Consider the following 19048-nt stretch of genomic DNA (forward strand, 5'->3'; position numbering starts at 1 on the left):
CCAACTCTGTTCCATTTCAGTGGTAGATGCAGTAAGAAATAATACCTCTTTACTCATCCAGCTCCTTCCCACATGCATTCAGGGTCCAACCTGTGCTTGGGATGAGCCCAGAGATTTTGGCAAGGATTGCATTTCATCTAAGACTCCATGCCACTGTGTTCAATCAGCTTCACAAAATTATTCTGTATGCAAAAGTAATTAAATTGTATTTTCCAACAGTTCTCTTTACCCATTTTAAATCCACGAGTGTATACAAGTGGGGGTGATTCATTATCAACTATCTCATCTGATGATAACGTTGAACAAGTGATGATAAATAAATCACCAATTTCCCTTTAAGATGATGAACTAAATTCCAAGTTTCAAAATTTGGGAGGCTTAAAGGTAGGAGAAACATCTTTACACTTGTTAGCTGACCACGTGTGGGAGCAGATTGCTCAAGGAGTTTCAAGGGGTCGTAACCCCTAAGTCAGACTCACCCAAAAAGATGCCTGATCCTTAACAGCTGGCAGTGAAGGTGAGAGGAGGAGAGAGCACCCATGTCGTCAGACTCCTCCTTCCTGCAGGCAGGACAAGCACCATGAGTTAAGTTTCAAAACCTGTATTACTTTCCCTCAAGCAAGAGGATGTGGAAACTTCATTCAACTGTGAGGAAGGAAAAAAGCTTCACCTGTCTTTCAGCAGGCAGGAAAGCAAGCCTCCTTTCCTGAGGGGCAACCTCACGCCACCTAAAGCTACAGTTCTTTTAACTCCACGGGCTGCAAACAGACCCCGAGCTGAACTCCTCACACCGTACCACCTGCCGAGGCAGGGCCTGAATCAAGGCCGCAGTGTTCAGAGCAGCACACCCAAACCGTCCTGCACCCCGCTACGAGGCTGCCAGTCCAACTGAGAAACCGGGCTGGAAGCACAGCCCAGAGGTAAACGATCCTGAGGGAACCCTCAGGGGCTTCGGGACTCAGCTCATGGCACCTTAAGGACGGTCACGGCCGCCCACGCTCCCGCCGCCCTCAGGCCGTCCCGCCACGCAGAGCGCCGCTTCCCATGATGCGCAGAGGCCGCCGGGGGGCGCTGTTTCCCTGCTCCCTAGCAACCGCGCCGTTGCTAAGGGAGGCCTGTGCGGTTGCTAGGGGCGGCCTAGCAGCGGCCGTTATGGCGGCGGCGCTGAGGTTTGGACTCCTTCTTTTCTTGTCGCCGCTCCGTGCAGCCGAGCCCAGCTCCGAGCTGCCATCCAGCCCCGAGGCGCCATCGAAGACCCGTGCTACCGCCAGGGAGCGGGCTCGCAGCGGGCCGGCTCCGCTCACGGACGGTGGGTGCTGGGTGGGGTGGGGGGGCGCCGCCCAGCCCGGGGGGTGGGGGAGGGTCTCCGCTCGCTGCTGGGCCCTTGGTCCTCCTCCGTCTAGGATGAGACTGCGAGGCATCTGCGCTGCTTCTTTCTCCTGATGTTTATTGTCACGGCACAACAGTTTGCCCCCAAACTTCAAATCCAGTCCCGATTCTGTGGATAGACAGTGCTGTGATGACAAATGCTTGTCATTGTGCTGCCAGAAAGTGTTTCTCGCTGTCTAATAACTGGCAGGTAGACTTTTATTTAATTTTGATTACTCAGTGCAGTTGTCACCAGCTCAGTTTCCCTCAGTAATCTGCCAAATTAAACATGTTGTCCCAGTCCGTGCCTCCTTAGGGAAAAGAGCCCTAAATCCTCCATCTCTGAGATAGAAACACAATCTCATCATCTGTTTTTCAACTGCTCTTGTTGACAAAGTGAGCTAAAAGTTCCAGCAAAACTCAGCTGACAGAACAGTCACACCTCAGAGATTCTGGGAATGGTGTGGATATGTTCAGATGGTCAGAGAGCACCCAGGAGGCCCTGGAGAAACAGGAAATAGTCAAATAAATGAAGGATAGCTTTGAAAGCAAGCAGTCTTTTAAAGTCCTCTCTGCAGAGTCTGTGCTGTTCTCAAGTTTGGATTTATTATGGAATAGCGACAACAGCTCAGGAAAATATCTGTTCCTTGAAGGTGTAAACTGGAAAACCTAAGAGTGTTTTAATAAGCTGCCAGATTTATTTTATATAGACCATTTACAGTATTGCTGGAATTTGTGTTCTGTGTTATCACAATATTTCTATCTAAAGACACAGAGAAAAAACCTTAAATGAGGTCAACTCTGGTTATGTTGGTGCATCAGGGAAATGTATTTCTGCATCCTGGGATGTTCTCAATGCTTGTAAATCACTGCTCTTACCAAAATGTTGAGGGTTTTTTTTTTCTTCCAAATATATGAAAGGAACAGATAAACACAATTTCACTACCACATAACAAACAGATAAAGTATCACTGCCTTGTTTGTATCTTTTTCCTTATGCAGGACCCAGTTTCACACCTTAATTCCTTCAAAATTCCTATCAACTCCAGTTATTTGTTCCAATTTCATAGGGAAAAGAAGTATCAGATTCTTTTATGCTCTTAGTTTTTTTTTATTTGCTCCTAACAGATTTACTAACTGGCAGAAAAGAGCTTTTAAAAATGACCTGGAGAAAAGCAAACAAACAAAAAAAAACCCACAAAAAAATTGCATGAATTTGGATACAGACTTTTGACCATTGTCAAAAATAAAGAGAGGTGAAAATTGGAAGTGTTAGAGAACATGCTGTGGTGTGTAAAGTTCCAGTCCTAATTCTAATTTAAATCTTTTCTCCAGTTGCCGAGCTGTGTGTCTGTGATCTGCTGGTGGCACAGTGTGATGTAAATTGCTGTTGTGACCCCGACTGCAGTGCAGCAGATTTCAGTCTCTTTACTACATGTTCAGTTCCTATTGTCACGTAAGTGAATAAACAGCTCTCTAAAATACAAAATCCAGTTTTATTTGCTGCATGTACTTGTATGAGCTCTGTATTCTCCTCTTACAAACTCCTAAGCACTCTCTCCCCCTTCCATCCTAACCCCTGCCTGCCCTTTCACCAACCCCTACAGCACTAGGCCTGTAAACTTTTGGCTCCCGTTGAGGCAGAAGAGCAAATTGGCCTCCCTGCCCACTTTCTCATTCCCTCTTTTCTCAATTCATGCTTCTTGCTTTTTTTTTTTTCTCCTGTTGTACTGTCCTACTGTGCATGGGTGCTTAACTGATGAAGCCATGTGTTGGGGGAAGAAGAATGTATCCTCAGACTGTCATCGATATAATGCAGTGTTCGGAATTTAAGAAAGCTGATGCCATGTGACCATCTGGCCACCTCCATAATCCAGCAGCAGCTTCTCGGTAACCTCTAATTGAGGTTTACAGTATCAGCTAGAAACATGATCAATTCAGGGTTTAATGAACTAGTGTGTGTTGCTCTGATCCTAGTTTTACAAGTCAGTGCTCCCAGCCTGCTGCCTCGCTGCCAAGCTGTCACTTTACTAACAGCACAATGTAGCATTATATGCATAAAGTAACACTGATAGTTATTTCCTTGCTATTCAGAGTTTATCTGAAAACTCCTTTACCCAATTCTATCCTCTCAAAGAGGAGTTATGAAAGCTCACTTTCTTATCTTAATGTAAAATCTCATGGTGACTTCTCAGAACTAGAAGTACAGCACTTCAGCCCACCTTTGGCATAAATTATGCCAATCTGAACGCTGAGGTTTATTCTTGGTGCTTTGAAATTCGAATTAGCAGTCACCCCAGACTGCCATTTCTTATTGTTCTTGCACATAATGACTACTGCTACCCATTTATAGATATTCAGATATGTCAGAAAGGTCTAATCAACGCCTTCCTGAATGACAGTTAAATTGTCTCAGGTGACTGTTCTGTCTTTGTCAGCTAGAAATGCATAAAATGAAGTTGTAGTTGTCCCCAACAATTCTTTTCTATAAAATGTTCATTTTGCATGAAATCTCCAATGACTGCAGGTATTGTGGATCTCATTATTTGCATCTGGATTCATATACATTTGTGTAATTGTGGTAATGGTTGAACTGGTTTTGGCTGGTCACAGATGAGAGGTTATATATGGCATCTGAAACACTGTGGAAGAAGGGTGTTTGATACAGGGTGTGATCCTACTAGCCAGAGCTTCACCTCAAGGTTTAAGTGAACTCTGTGCTTAAAAGGTCATTTCTAAAAGCTGTTTCACTTTCTCAGTACCTGCCATTAACTGCTTTAACTTTGCCTAATTACCCATTTGCTGCCTCAGTACACAAAGAGAACTTCAAAATACCATCAGTACTAAGTTCTAGGGGACCACTGATTTTGTTTTATTATTTGCAGGGGTGACAGCCATCTTTGTAGCCAGAAAGCTGCTATATATTCACTTGATACTGATGCAAATCCACCAGAAAGAGTGTTTAAATTAGTTGACCATGTAAATCCCAGTGTTTTCTGCATTCATGCGACAAACTGTGAGTAGTGTTACTGCCAATATTAAGCAGTAGACATCTGTTTTTACAAGCTCTCTAGGTACAAAAATAGACTAAAATTAGCAGTAACTAAACCTGCCAGAAAATGGATTATTCTGTGTGCTCATGGTCCTTACGTTGTAATACTTTTATTTGTGAAACTATCTCATTGTCCAAGTCTTAGTTTTCTCTCTTCAAAGTATGTTCCTGGCTCTAACCAGGCTTAATTAATAGTTTCATCTAATTTTTCTTTCTGTTGGCAAACCAAAGGTTGAAAAGCAACATTTTCCTTTAAAAATATATATGTTTTTTTAATCCTAAAAGTCATCTCATTCTTGGAAATGTTTTGGCAGATGAACAAGCACTCTCCTTTAGTTCCCCTGAAATACCTACTGCTGAAAATTTTGATCGACTGCTTAAAAAGTTTGGAAGTGCTACTTTCAGTGCTGAGCCTGACAGCTGGAGTATGAACTCAGATGTGCCAGATCCTTCTGATGCAAATGAAACGTATAGATATGAGGTACATCACAGTATGGTTCAATTAGTATTAAATTGCTTCATAAAAGAGCATTGTGGGCGTTGTTTGCATTGGTGGTACTGTGAAAGCAAAACTTTATTTTCATCTTTAAACACAGCAATGTGAAAAGGAGTGTGTAGTGTTGTATTAGCTTTCTTCAAAAGGGAACTAGATTTTTAAGATCTGAGAAGAATAACTAGCAGTTCTGAACCAAGAAAGCTGTTAGTGGTGGCTTAAGAACTGAAAACCAAAGTGGTATGTGGTGTTGACGGACGTAATGGAAAAAGGAACTTCTGTTACATAGATTTACTGTTCATGCAAATGCACTTCAACTTTCCACGAACTCAAACACACCTGTATATTTGAATATGTCATTTTGTTTGGCAGTATGGTGTTCCCATACAGACGGTGGATGCATTCCTCAGACTGCCCAGTCCTGTTGTCTCCTCTTGGTGCTCTGATGCAAACCCTGCAGGTTGGAAAATGCATTTGAATTCCAGTTTATTTGCAGTAGAATATTCTGTTCTCACTTGAGTTTAATCAGTCAGTAAGCCATCACACACAGTAATGTAAATTCATGTAAAGATTTGTGAACAAATGTTTTTTCTGATATCCTCTGAGTCTACAGAGGCTTTTTTAGACATAGATTGGAAGCTGTATTGCAGCTAGGTGAGACATTCAGCATTAGATGTGCAGATCTTTTGTTGGTATCTCTTTTTAACGTGTTCTTTATCAGACAGTAAAAGATCATTGATTTAATAATTGATTTAATTGATATAGTAAAATAGTACAAGGGTGACACCATGAGGGCAGGAGGTGTTGCATAAAGCATGACCTAGCTGGCAACCTCTTTAAGACATCTCTTTAACAGAATGAGGTTTCTTTCACAGTTTGAATGCAACTGGAGTCATACTTGCAGACTTGAAAATCTGTAAAGGAGAACAACAACAAAAAAAGAAGGTTGCTTTTTCTGAGACCTGTTGTTATTGTTAAATATGTTCTTCTTTAGTTTTTTATTTGTGTTTTTCATAATTACTCTTTGATTTCATTCGGTGATAGTCTGTGACTCTTTCCCAGGGTTCTTAGTACACCAGGCTACAAAATGCATTCGGTCAATCAGTGTGGAAAACTGTGGCAACATTCAAGCTGTCAGTATGCTTTTTTATATCAACTCCAGCATTTTAGCAGTAAGTATGATCTGGAAGCATACAGCTGGCTGTCCATATTACATATCGTTTTGCATTTCCAGAATTATGTAACTTCTATTTCCGACAGGATAGGATGTTTCCTCTTGATATTTAAACCATGGGTTATGAAAAATCCAGCAGACTTTCATTTTAGAAATGTTTTTACTTCAAGCTGAAGTAACAGAAGTGTTTAATCTGCTTAGCCAGCAGAGGTTACAGTCTAGAAGACAGAAGCTTGTGTCACTGAGCTAACAGTGCAGTGGCAGCAGTTTTACACAGTTGTGCATGTAAATCTTGGTACTTAAAGAATCTTAAAGGTCGAATCCTCTTCAATTGTTAATAATGGTGTTAATATAGAGTTACTGTACACATGTGTTAGGCCTTCATTATACTCCTCAAGGAATGTGACCTTTTACTTCTCTGAGAGCAAACTTGTTTATACCCAGACTACTACCAAATCCAGTCTGTGGCTGTTTTTCAAAGCTAAGGTTATGTTTTCATGCTTTTTCAAACAGGAGGTTCATGTTTATACAGATTTCCCCTATGTAAATGTTGAGGAATACTCGAGAAGGCCAAGTGGGCAATAAAGCTGGTCTGTAGGCAGCTCCCCTCCTGAAGATGGTTCATGAAGACAGAAAAATTATTTTGTTTTGGTGATGGTCAGAGGGCAAAGCAGGGAACCCTTTCCGTGCCAGCAGGTGGAGCTGCTGGCAAAAAGAAATGTCAAGATCATGAGCCCAGAGAGGCTGGGAGCCTTCGGTGAGAGGACTCACACAACTGCTCCTTTGCTCACATTCACTGTGAGGCTGGGCAACTTGAGAGACACAGAGTCTTCAGTAATCGTTGCACTTAATCCTTGCACTCTACCCTGGCTTGTCCTGCAGACCCAAGAGGCATTTGCAATGTTGGGAACCCTCTATTCTGATGCTGATAACATTATCATGCTTCATGCTGTGGCTAGGGCATGTTGCATAGCTGCCAAAGCAAAGCACTTCTGCCTGCCTTGTGTGGCAGTGCAGGGCAGTGATGAGGCTGGAGCTGCTTTCTGCCAGTGACCTACAGGAACACAATCCCTGGTTTCAGTTGCAGATAATAGAATTTTGGGAGCTGTGATCTTTACCTTCAGCAGAAACAGCATGCTTTCCTGAAAGGAAAAGTCTAGTCTTTGCAAGACCTGGTATTCACACCACTGATTGTGATGGCAGATCTTGTATCTCAGAACACTGATATCAGCATGTGACAGTGCGTGACAGATTTTGTCTGCATCACCTTCAAGTCTCCAGCTCATAGCAGTGTGTTCTCTGCCATAACGTTAGATGAGCTGACTGCCTCAGTGTGCTGTCAGAATTCTGCAGAACTTGCTTTGTCAGTGGCCAATTTTTGGTCTCTTCCCAAAGATGTAAATCTAAAGGACTGTTGGGAAGTCAGGAAAGCAAAATCTTTAATGAGATGGTGTTCTGTGTGAGTATTTTGCAGCCCTGACTGTTGAACTGGGTCAGACATTTCTAGTTTCCTGTGAAAATTAGGTGGAAATTTTCCAACAGGGTAACTGTGTGTAACCATGCACTTGTAATGACTAAAGAGGGCTACTTAACTTCTCATTTATCTGTTTAGAGACCGTGAAATTTTGGACTCACTCTCATGAGGATGGGATGGGACAAGAGAAGCTCTTCTTTGGGTACAAACAGCCTTGTAGGCTTCCTGAGTTAAGAGTCTGAATAGTTACAGATGTTTTTGCACAGATTTGTAATAGGGAGAATGTCCTCTTAACACTCTGAGTAGGACCAAGAAAATGATACACAGCAATAGTAATGCCAGACTGAGATGCCTTTCTCCTTTCTGATGCAAGTGAACTTTTTCAGTACTAGCTCTGAGTTGCATGTATTGTCAGAGGGAAATACTAAATTTGTCCAGTATTTACTGAATGCTTTGCATGTTTGTTAGGAGTGCAGTCAGAACAGCCTGGTGTTAAACTGCTGGTAGTCACTAGGAAACTTTCCAGTTGCTGCCAGGGGAAGAGGAGCATTGAACTGTAAGATTTTGCATACTAGCCACAAATAGCAGTTATTTTCACACCACCTAGATACAGCAGTGTGTATCCAATGATGTTCACTGTTCAAAAATTACTGTAATGACAGGGAGTTAAACAGGCAAAGAAATTAAACCTTAACTGCTATACTTAACTGCTTCTTGTAATAGTTCATACCTTTGCTATTGTTTCAAATTGCTCTTTTATTCTCCTCTAGGTGCCTAAATCAACTCAGGTGGTAAGTATCTTTCTAACTTGGAACAGTGGGGGTAAACTTCTCACTCTATTATAGTCAGTGGGAGTTTTTCACTGACTTCATCAGAACAGTCTGTAAGACTTCCACCTTACTCTTTAGAGCTAAAAGTAAAGCAAAAATCCCCTGCACATGCCTTAGGACAAAAATGTTGCAGTTTTTATTCAGTGATGATGCTTAGCAACTCTGAGATAACATGCTACTGACAAGATAATTTGCTATCTGCAGACTCTTAAATCTGATGTAGTGCCCTGATATAAAACTAACTTCATATATAAAGCTAACTTTATTTGCTCTTTTTGTTGAACTTCAATATGTTTCCTCAAAGGATTATTGGCTGCTGTCCCTGTGGAATAGAACTTCTGAAGAGTCACAAATATAATGATACAGAAAAAGCCAGAAATAATGATACATAATATATGGAAGTGACATAAATTATTTTCCAGGTTAATATTACTGTCCAGTCCATAGTTGTCCAGTCTCTGAATGGAATGCAGACTTTGCTTAACAGCAGCAGTGTCCTCAGGCACCCAACGATTGTGGATGAACTATGCATAAATATAGTTCTTGGGGTAGGTATGACATTTCCTTTCCTGTCTTTTGTTTAATGCAAAATGTGTGCATATCAAATAATTTCTGGTTCACAACGTACAAAAACGTGAGAGAGCCCTTGCTGCTTCCATACTGTGACATCTCCAAAGCTACTGTCACAAGAGAAACCCTGACTTTAGGATAAAAGAGTATATTTTAAAACAAAATAATGACAGTATGCAACATAAGATGCAGTCAAGATGATTTTTTTATTATTGCTCTACATATATGACATAATAGACAATAAATGAGTTTAGAATCAACATTATCCTTGGGAGAATATGACTTAAGGCACAGTGGGAGCAGAGACAGAGGAATACACAGTGCAAACTGTATTTTTATCTGAAGTACACGAATAGTAGGATTACACCTAGAAGAAGTTAATCAAGAAGTCAGTTTTGAAGAGGCTCCAAACCTAGATGTTTCTGAATGCTGCTAATCAGTGGATTGATTTGGTAACAGTCACCTCTACACCTAAATATGCTGATGTGCTACCAGCTCCTTTGTAAATGATAGGTTTTTGTCTGTTAGATCAAACTATATCTTTTTTCTCAGTCTTAAAATTTTCTCTCCATCCTGTCAGGTCAGAAATGATGGACAGAATGGAATAAATAAGCTGTATTTTCAACACATGCTTCTTAATCTTGTGGGGAAAGCTCCTGTTTAAGTTTCTTCTATTTTCTGAGCCCATCCTTACTGCAGCTGAGGATACAATATATCTGTTCAACATAGTTGAGTGTTTCTTAAGCAAGGAAGAAGGAAAAGAATGCATAGTTTTAAATTCCTTTATTTTAGTTCCATGCTCTTATCTACTTGTTCTAATTAATCTCTAAAATGTTTCATTTTCAGGTGAGTTATCATATTACATACACAGACACAGGGGAAATAATAGAAGCAGCTGCTTCTTTTGTCTTGGGAGCAGTTAACAAAGAAGCACTTTCAATACAACAGAGCTTTGAAATCAGCTTTACTCAGGTAACTGCTAGAGATGTTATGGATGACTTGTTGAAAGACATTTAATTACAAAACTTATTAAACTTGAATCAGAACAATTGTTAGCAGCAGGGTAAAATGTAACTTGTCCTGGCAGATGAGGCAGCATTTCAGAACTGGGCATTAAGGGCCACCAAAGTCTGTTTTTGATGTTTAGAAGACTCATCGTGTTGCTCTGTACAAGCATATCCAGCAAAAGCAAAGCCTGTCCCAATGTCAGAGAACTGCTGTAACTTATAGAGAAGCTTTACTACTGTTCAAGGCAGTCAATAACCAGAAGAAGACTGAAACGTTTCAGCATTTTCCAAATATTTCAGTACAAGATAAGAAGTAATACCATAAATTTGTGTTGCAGGTAAATACAAATCCAGTTCCTTTCAGTGGTAATCCTGGTTATGTTGTTGGACTGGCTGTAAGAGCAGGCTTCAAGCCACAAGGATATCCTTTCCCCATTGCACTTCTGCTTTCAACACTTGTTCTGGACCAACATCACAGAGACTTTCTAGCATGGACACCCTATACATTTTATCTGTCCTTTACTGAAAATAAACATATGCTTTTTGGCTGTGTTCTAGAAGTGACCATGTCTCAGTCCTCACTGCAGTCTCCTGGAACTGTTCAGTGAGGTAGATTCAAATCATGGTTTAAGAGGAGTCTTGAGTGACTACAGCACTTTTAGATGAATCTTAAGGATCTGGCTACAGATTCTTTCTTCATAATCCTCAAGTGTTGAATTTCCCTTTAACTGTGTGTTACATCAGGCATCATTCAGAATACCAACAAATATGGTCAGCTCACTATTCTGCAAAGTACAGCCAACCAGGATTGTCTCACAGCACAGGAAAGAAGGACCCCAGTGTTGTTTGGTTACAACATGATATCAGGCTGTAAGTTACGGTAAGAGGATTTTAGTTTTTTAATTCAGTGCTTTTAGCCCCATGACAGCCCTTTCCATTAGGATCTGTTCACATCCTGGGACACTGATACTGCTCTAAGAGTATTGGGAATAGAGTATTTAATTATAAGAAATATCATTTAATTAACAGTGGTCTTACTCTTAGAAAGATTGTGCAATTAGCAAATTTAGCCAGAAGGCTTGAATGGTGCACGACAACAAAGAGAAATTACTTCTGTGCCAAACCAATGGATTTTGCTTTAACTCTTTTTTTTTTCCCCTCTTCTTCTCTTTTCTCCCCCTCCTCCTTTGAAGAATTACAGCAGCTATGAATTGCCAGCCCTTGGCTCAGGTCCTTCTAGATTTATTGATGGGACAAAGCTTTCCTGAGTACGTGGCCTCATTTGGAAATTCTCAAGCCCAAGATGTGCTTGACTGGGTGCCAGTAACTCACCTTCACACCTCAGAACAGGTGAAGATTCACTCTCGCCCCACTATTGCTCTTTCTATCCCCTGTTCTGGGATCTGAACCAGTTCTCAGCTTGGGTTTCTCAGATCTACAGGAAAACATTGTGGAAAAAAATAGGAGAATTCTCCTGGAACATTCAGAAACAAGGAATATTTCCCTCTTGCTGTAAAGAGAGCATTTGAGCCACTCTGAGTGGGCTGAATGACAGCACCTCCTCAATTAAAGCTTCTATAGAGGCTTTTTTTGCATCTTTGCAGCCAAATGGTGAATGATTTCTATTCATGGACACGTGACAGTTAAAGAAATAATCTAGAAATATTTTAAGTTGTACACTTTGAAATTCTGCCCTGGCAGAGTTAAGGTTTTTCTACTATCCCAACAGCATTACTAAAACATCATCACTACTAGGAAAGCCTTCTTGCTGAAAATAGCCAGCTCAGCACTGTCATTAAGAGCCAAAGTCCTGTGCTGCTCAGGCAGAACAGCCCTGCCTGAAGTGCACTTATGAGGTCAGTTTGTCACCTATGGAGAAGCAAACACCCCCGAAGTAAGGCTGAGCTGCTCTGCTAACCACCTGGAGTGAGCTTTGTGGGGGCATTCTGCCCACCTAATGAGATGAAGAAGTAATGTGGTTACTCCTGTACAAGTCAGACAATAAGAGGATTTCTAACACTTTTCAGAGCTCCTGCCAGATACCAGTAGCACTCGAAATAGAATTGAAGTGGACTAAATATGGATCCCTAGTCAATCCACAAGCCAGAATAGTAAATGTTACAGCAACAACCACTACTACTACATTGAAGCAGGTATGTAATCAAATTACAGGATTTCAGATAAAAAGAATGGCTTGCTTTGCTTAGGTGTCAGCTGTACAACAGTGACCTGGTTAATCTCTTTAGATAAAGATAATGCTTTATATTAGAATGTATTGTACCCAACAGTTTCTGTTCCAACTCAGACATGACTGTGGGCTGCTTGCCAAAGCATACTTCAGAAAAATTGATCTATCACCCGTGAAAAGAAGCATGGAAGTGTACATGGAAAAATCTCACTGCAAATAACAGCAAAAATCCAAATCCAGTTTAAACAAAGCAGTCATACAAGGAGAAGAGTAAGGCTAATACCTGCTCGTGTTTTCATTGCAGCTTCCTTTGGGAAGAGAAAGGACTATTCCTGTAACAACTTCTGTTGTTTTCACTGATGTTTCTTCACGTGCAGAACCAGGCTATAGAGCTTGGCCCACCATTAATGCCAAGTTACCCCATGACTTTTTCTTCCCATTTGTCTAAGGTAAGTGCCCAAGAGAGAAAAAAAAAGGATTAAAAGTTGCATTTTTGCTTTTTCTGTTTTCAGTCCATTTCCTAAAGAAGCAAGGTTTATCCAGGCACTGTGTTGGCCCATCAGTTTCTTCCAAACTGTAGGCATGATGAGTTGAAAATTGTCCAATAGAAAAAAGGTGAGCCCTCATGAGGGTTCTCAAAAGCTTTAAGGCAGCAAAAAAAAAATAATAAAGAGGTATGAGTGGTGAGTTGCTAATTGCACTTCTGCTGGGAGGAAAAATGCTGCAGCATGAAGCTGTTGGTGCTGTGAGCTGGTTGCTCAGCATGCATCCAGCCAGCAGCTGGGCACTCTGAGCTAGTCCCAGACCCATAGTCAAGGGCTCACAGCAAGCAGGCAGAAAGGGAAGGAGCACAGGAAAGGGAAGGAAACTAGGCTTCATTATTCTGTGAACAGCAGAGCTAATTGTTAATTAAAGTAATCATGTGGCATTAGATAAGGCCTCAGCTCTATTTCCATAGATGAATGAGCTACATATTTCTAGCTATTTTCCCCAAACCACTAATTAATTACATTTCTTTCAAAAATGTGACCAGTGAAGTGATGCTTTCAGAAGAGCTCAGCGACCCTTGCAGCTGGCTGCAGCTGGAATCCATTGGAGATGCCTGCTGCAGCCAACACCTTCTGAAATTCCCATTCCTCAAACCTCACTATAAAATACCCCAGGAACCTGCTAGTGCCTGAAGAAGTTCACACTGTGTTCAAACACCAGCCCAGTCCTTCAGAATATGCTCCTAATGGTTTTGGTGTTTTGTTTTTTTCCTGGAGTCTGACTGCTCCCAGCAGTCCACTCACCTAGATCTCATCTTACTTATTCTAATTCTTCTAATGCGTTGATTTATGAGCTGTGAAAGCAGATGACTTTGTAGCCCAGCAGGCTGCAAATGAACACTGAAATGAAAGAAGAGATGAGAGAATACGGTATCAGAATTCAGATCTGCAGTTGGGAACTGAGCATTGTTTGACAGAAGGTGGCATATGTTTGCCTCTATTTTGGTGCTCATTTCATCATCAACTAAAGAAGTTAGATGCTGGTGTTATTGGAAGTGAATATTATATAATAAAGTGGCATAAGCAGCAACAGAAAAGGAATCAACCACCAATGTGAAAAGAACAGTTGGCAAAGAGGAGATGCAGGAGTGATGAATGGACAGCTGTGAGAGAAGAAGGGACCTCTCAGGCCTGGATTCTTATCTCTGCAACTGCAAGTTTCTGCGAGATGTTGCAAACAAAAAACCTTATCACAGAAAAACATCACTCCTCGAAATGAGCAGTACTTCCTGCATGTGCAGCTTATAAAGGTGTGCCATTAAATTATTTTGGAGTTTTGTCTGTACAGCTGTACAAGGGTCTCATGCAGTCACTGTTTACAGAGAGAACACGTGTTTAATTTTCCAGTAAATCTTTTTGCAATCCCAAGATCCAATCCAATAGAAAACATCTACAGACAACACTATACCAGAGAAAGCAGGCAGAGAGGAAAACCTTCTGGGTCAGTGTGGTACATCTCAATGCTGCACTTGCTACAGCAGACTTCACCTTGGAAAACCGCCTCCTACGTGTGCTCGCTGATGAGCCCGTGCTGTTTTAACATCCTGGTAAGCCTCTCAATTTCTTGCTCCTGTTGGGGACAAAAATCATCACGTTCACACAGCTCTGACCTTAGAAGTAACTTCCTAGATTCCTGCAGATCTTCCCATTACTGAAACGTGGCTCACTGCAGGGAAACAGGACAACCTGGCTAACTTAAGTAGGACAGAGGTGGTTGTCATTCCTTTGAAACGAACAGCTCAGGGAAGCACAGGCATGGCTGTGGTTCCTCACAGACACAACCTCACAACTTGCTGATGAGGAAACCAAGCTGGCAGCAACAAGCTTGCAAAAGAATCCCAGGGCAGCTCGTCCTTGGGAGCAGCTGGTAGGTGCGGCATGTTTAATTGAGGAGTGTTTTCTTACCTTCTCCACGCAGCTGTGTTGAAGTTGTTCAACCTTGGTTACGAGTTTCAGGTTCACCTGCTTCAGCTTGGACACTTGTTGCTCAGAGCGGGTCTTCACCGATAGAATTATTCCTGTGGAACAGTTCACAGTGGGTTCACCTTACAGTGTAAAGCAGCCACTAGCAGGAGCTGAGCAGTACACAGGGAGTTAACCTTGTTCTCTCAAGCTCTGGTTCTGTCATCTTAAAACCACCTTTCCCAAGTGCTTTTCTTAATGAGGAGGTTTTTAGATGGGCCACCCCAGGGATTCAGATACCGATGCTCTGCTGGCGAGAGGCAGTCTGGCCTCAGAGCTGAATTAATCATTCAAACTGTCATTCAAGTCCTGGATTTGGATTCAGTCCATCAGCAGAGCCCGGGAGGGCACGTAGCCATGCCTTGCACAGTGAGGGGCTGCACAGGACCTGCTGGAGCAGCAGCACACAGCTCAGCCCCGGGCACCCACACGCCTTTGGCTTCACCTTGTGCAACCCAGCAGTAATAGCACACAGTTTCCCCTTAGAGCAGAGGTGTCACTTCTCTACCAAATTATTTTTAGGCTATTACACGTGAACTCAACCCTCACAGTGAAGACAGTTTCTCCCCACCCTTTTCTCAGGGAAAGAAAAAAAACAAAACAACAAACAAACCCAAAAACCTGCTTGGTAAGAGCATCAAGGACAGCACATTCTCCCTGCCTGACAGAACACCACGCAGTAACTCAGGCCCTGGTGCATGCCTGTGTTTGCAGTGCTACGAGCAGCAGGCCTGCTGTTCTGGGGCTCACTTCCCTGAGAACAAAAGAGCAATGCTGCTTCTTTGCACTGCCAACATCAAGCAGCTCCCAGCTGCTGTAACCCGGCCTGTGGCACCCAGCAGGGGCTGAAGGCACCAAACCATGCCTGTGCACTGCAGCACCCAAAGCTCAGGGTGGTTTGGTAGTGAGTTCAGCAGCAGGCAGTGGGCACAGCGAGCTGCCCTGCCATGGGAACAGAAATGCATGGGGTGGGCTTCCTTGCAAATGCAGTGCTGTTCTTCCACTGTGAAATGGTGGATTAAGAGACACCAAGCTCCCGTGGATTGTACCTCTGCACACCAGCCTGATTTCTGTCCAGCTTTCACTTCCCAAGAGCCCCAAGCCACCTTCATCCCCCCCCAGCCTCCAGGGACACCGTCCCCATCAGAGCAGCAGCAGTGGGGCCACTTACGGACACTGCTGTGACTCGTGGGACTTGCACCAAGCACTGTGCACTCTCCAGGAGTGCATTTGTAGGCACAGGTGTGGGTCTGCATTTGGGCTGTGGCTTCACGCAGGAGTTGGGGATAAGCTCGTCGTCAGTGTATTTAAGAACCACAGGATGATTTTCCTTTGAAGGTAGAAGTGGTTCCAGCTACAGCAAATTCAGGAACGCCCCAATTCCCAGCTGCTCAGCACAGCTCCAGCAGCGAGGTCTCATTTGGGAACATCTTGTATTCCTCTTTTTACAGCGAATCCCAGCAAGAAAAAACCCAGCAGAGGACCCTGCAGCACCGGGGGAGGGGGTGACAGAGCCATCAAACCCACGCTGGTGCCCTTCACCTTGCTCCCTGCTGAAGCACTGCCAAGAGGATCCTCTTGCAAACAACACTGTGTGTCACATCCCTTCAGGAGGGAGCATCACAAGAACAGCACGAGATGGGAAAGAACGTGCAAGGTAACTCAGAGGAGGGCAGCAGACCCGGCCCGCGCCACGCACCGTTGATGATCCTGGCCACACGCCACAGCCGCAGCAGGATCAGCAGCCCCACAGCCTCAAACTCGTGCTCCCGAAAGAGGAGGACCAGGTCGAGAATGAAGGACACCACGACCACGACGCTGTCCAGCACTTCGAACTTGTGGTGGAAGAACTCCCGGCCGTAAACGAAGATTTTAAAGCCCACCTCAACCAGGAAGATGGTGAGAATGGAAAGGGAGAGGTAGTGGAAAACCTGCGAGAAGAGAGCGTAGATTTAGGGCTACGAATCCCTTCTGTCTGAGTGCGTGGGGCAGGCTGGGAGCCTCTGCCACTGGAGGGCACCTCTGGTAGAGCTCTGCAGGAGACCTTAGGTGAGCCAGAGCAGAAGGGTGGAGAGCACGATGCAGCTCTGCTGAGCCCGAGGAAACAGAACTGCTGCACAGACCGTGGCCTGGTCAGCTTTCTGGCAGGCTCTGTAGCACCAGAGAGAGGGAAACAGCAGTTCCACTTAAACCTATCTTCTGTTTTACCTTTGGGGCTATGTGATATTTGTCCGGATGGATGATCTTTAAGTCCATCAGCAGCTCCCCAAGGACCAGCAAGGCATCCACGACGACCAAGACCACAACGACGACCTGTTCGAGAAGAACTCAGGTGAACCTCTCCCAGTGCTGCAAACGGGCACGAGCCCATAGGACACCGCACAGCTCCCACCCTGCACCCGATCCCACATCATTTCTGGTCCCACAGCTGCCTGCAGGCTGAGCTTTGCCCTCGTTTCCCTGTTGCCTGTGCCTCACCTGAAACCTGCGCGAACTGAAGAGCTTCTTCAGCACATCCTGGAAGGTGACACGGCCCCGGGAGGGTTCCGGTTTGATCTCCGAGTCCTTCTCCTCATTGTCCTCCTCCTCTTCCTCCCATTTCTGATAATCATTGCTCCACTGTACGGGGTCGTCCCCCACCACCGTGAAGTGTTTCAGGTACCGGGACATGGCTCACATCCCCTGCCTGCGAGAGCAGAGCGGAGCGTCACCTCCCCGGGGATGTGAAATCTCCCGTTTCACCACCGTGAGCGTGACAAGAGCGTGATGCTTCGTTCTGAGAACAAAGCCCGCGGACGGGAAATTACTACACGGTGCTGCCTCCTGCTTTGCATCACCGCCCACGGCGCAGCGTGAGCCCCCACCACCCTCCCAGGGCTCCGAGAGCTGCTGAGCGGCGATGCTCACCCCAAACAGCCGCGACTTTCCCTTCCTCCACATCACCCCCAGCTCCAACCCAACCCCGGGGATGCGGCCTGACATCGAATGGTGCTGCGGGAGGGGCTCTGTCTGCTCCCGCGTCCCCCTTTGGCGGCCCTCCCTTCCTCTTCTGGGCAACTTAATGAAACTGTCCAGCCCACGGACCCCACTGAAATCATCTCCCGACGCCGGTGGATAACTGCATCCCCCTCCCCACTGCCCCTGCAGCCCCGGTACCGTGCCGGTCCCTCCCGCAGCCGCGGAGCTCCCGGCCTGGCCCCGCCCCACCGAGCCCCCCCGGCCCGGAGCCCCCGCTCTCTCCGTGCTGACGTTTTCCGTTTTCGCAGCATTTCTTTTTTCCCAGTTTGGCCCCGATGGACGTCCGTCGGCGGAAGCTGCGGGACGGATGGTGACTTCGTGTTTGTTTTCCTACGCTTTTCGTATAATCATCTGCGCGCTCACTTTGCGAGAAAGCGACGCGTGGATGGGCACGGGAGGGCGGCCCGAGTGCTGAGATCACAGCTCAGCTGCCGAGGAGCGCAGATCAGTCCCACGAAGCAGAGATCGGGATCAGAAGGATTACAATGGTGTAAACTCTGAGAAACGAGGCCACGCTTAACCCACCTCCGTCGTTAGGGGCTCTGCTTCCTTCGGTAGCGCTCCGTCTTTCACACGCGGGTACTTTGGGAAGTGCTCTGAGCAACCGCAGCTGCAAAAGGATCAGGGAGGAGCCCCCAGACCCCTCCACCCCAAAGCACCTACCTGCAGAGCTCAGCGGGGCACTGAGGAGCACGGGCGTGACCCCACAGCACGGCCGGGAGGAGGAGCTTTAACCGGGGCGTTTCCAGCTCATTTGGTCTCAGCTGACCCCCGAAACACCAACGCAGTGAGCAGATGGAAGCAGCGCTTCCTCGTGGGGGCCCTACGGACCCAAACCCGTCCTCACTGAGCAGCGCGGGATTTCAGGAGAAAACAGCCGTGCCGCCCGAGAGCTGAGTCAGCCACGGGGTGGGGACTGCAGGTTAAGCTCTGGGGGTCCGAGGAGCGCCCTGCAGACGGCCACGGCCCGGGGACGGGGCTGTGCGTGGCCCTGCGCGCTGCGGGCAGTGCGGCCGCGCGGCTCCGGGGGTCCGTTCCTGCCCGAGCCCCGCCCGGCCCGGCCCGCTCCGCGGGGCCCGGTGCTGCGGCACACGGAAGCTCTCCTGCAGATGCGCTTCTCGTTCGGCGATTAATACTGCTCAGTCCGGATCCAAAGGACACCGCGCACCGGGGCAGCTCCTGCACTGCACGCAGTGAACGCTTCGCTCTGCGCGGGGCTGACAAACCCCGAAGCACAGCAGGGCCGCGTGTGCTCCTCCAGCCCAGCAGCCAAGCAGAAAGCAGAGCCCGGAATAGGCACACGTGGCACCAAAACCACAGCTGAGGGCAGAGCAGAGGAGAAACGTGTGACACACAGCACCAGT

The 19048-nt window shown here is 45.4% G+C and overlaps 2 protein-coding genes across 2 annotated transcripts; one reads left to right on the plus strand and one right to left on the minus strand.

The window, feature by feature from the left end:
• Nucleotides 1-1135: 1135 nt before the first annotated feature.
• Nucleotides 1136-12893, plus strand: TCTN1 (tectonic family member 1). The gene is made up of 14 exons (XM_065739237.1): nucleotides 1136-1309; nucleotides 2704-2824; nucleotides 4254-4384; nucleotides 4735-4901; nucleotides 5286-5373; nucleotides 5976-6085; nucleotides 8332-8352; nucleotides 8814-8939; nucleotides 9808-9933; nucleotides 10307-10389; nucleotides 10708-10848; nucleotides 11162-11318; nucleotides 11996-12121; nucleotides 12461-12893. The coding sequence occupies exons 1-14, from the start codon at nucleotides 1153-1155 to the stop codon at nucleotides 12602-12604; spliced, it is 1698 nt and encodes a 565-aa protein (XP_065595309.1). The 5' UTR covers nucleotides 1136-1152; the 3' UTR covers nucleotides 12605-12893.
• A 1287-nt stretch (nucleotides 12894-14180) lies between these two features.
• Nucleotides 14181-17503, minus strand: HVCN1 (hydrogen voltage gated channel 1). Its single transcript, XM_065739236.1, has 5 exons — nucleotides 17145-17503; nucleotides 16875-16979; nucleotides 16366-16597; nucleotides 14610-14722; nucleotides 14181-14274 (listed from the first exon to the last, which is right to left on the minus strand). Exons 1-5 carry the CDS (start codon nucleotides 17334-17336, stop codon nucleotides 14209-14211), a joined length of 708 nt encoding a protein of 235 aa, XP_065595308.1. The 5' UTR covers nucleotides 17337-17503; the 3' UTR covers nucleotides 14181-14208.
• Between the last annotated feature and the right edge of the window lie 1545 nt (nucleotides 17504-19048).

The sequence above is a fragment of the Cyrtonyx montezumae genome, unplaced genomic scaffold (genome assembly GCF_038088225.1).
Source record: "Cyrtonyx montezumae isolate F1298 unplaced genomic scaffold, pur_monq_1.0 scaffold_23, whole genome shotgun sequence".
Lineage (NCBI taxonomy): Eukaryota > Metazoa > Chordata > Aves > Galliformes > Odontophoridae > Cyrtonyx > Cyrtonyx montezumae.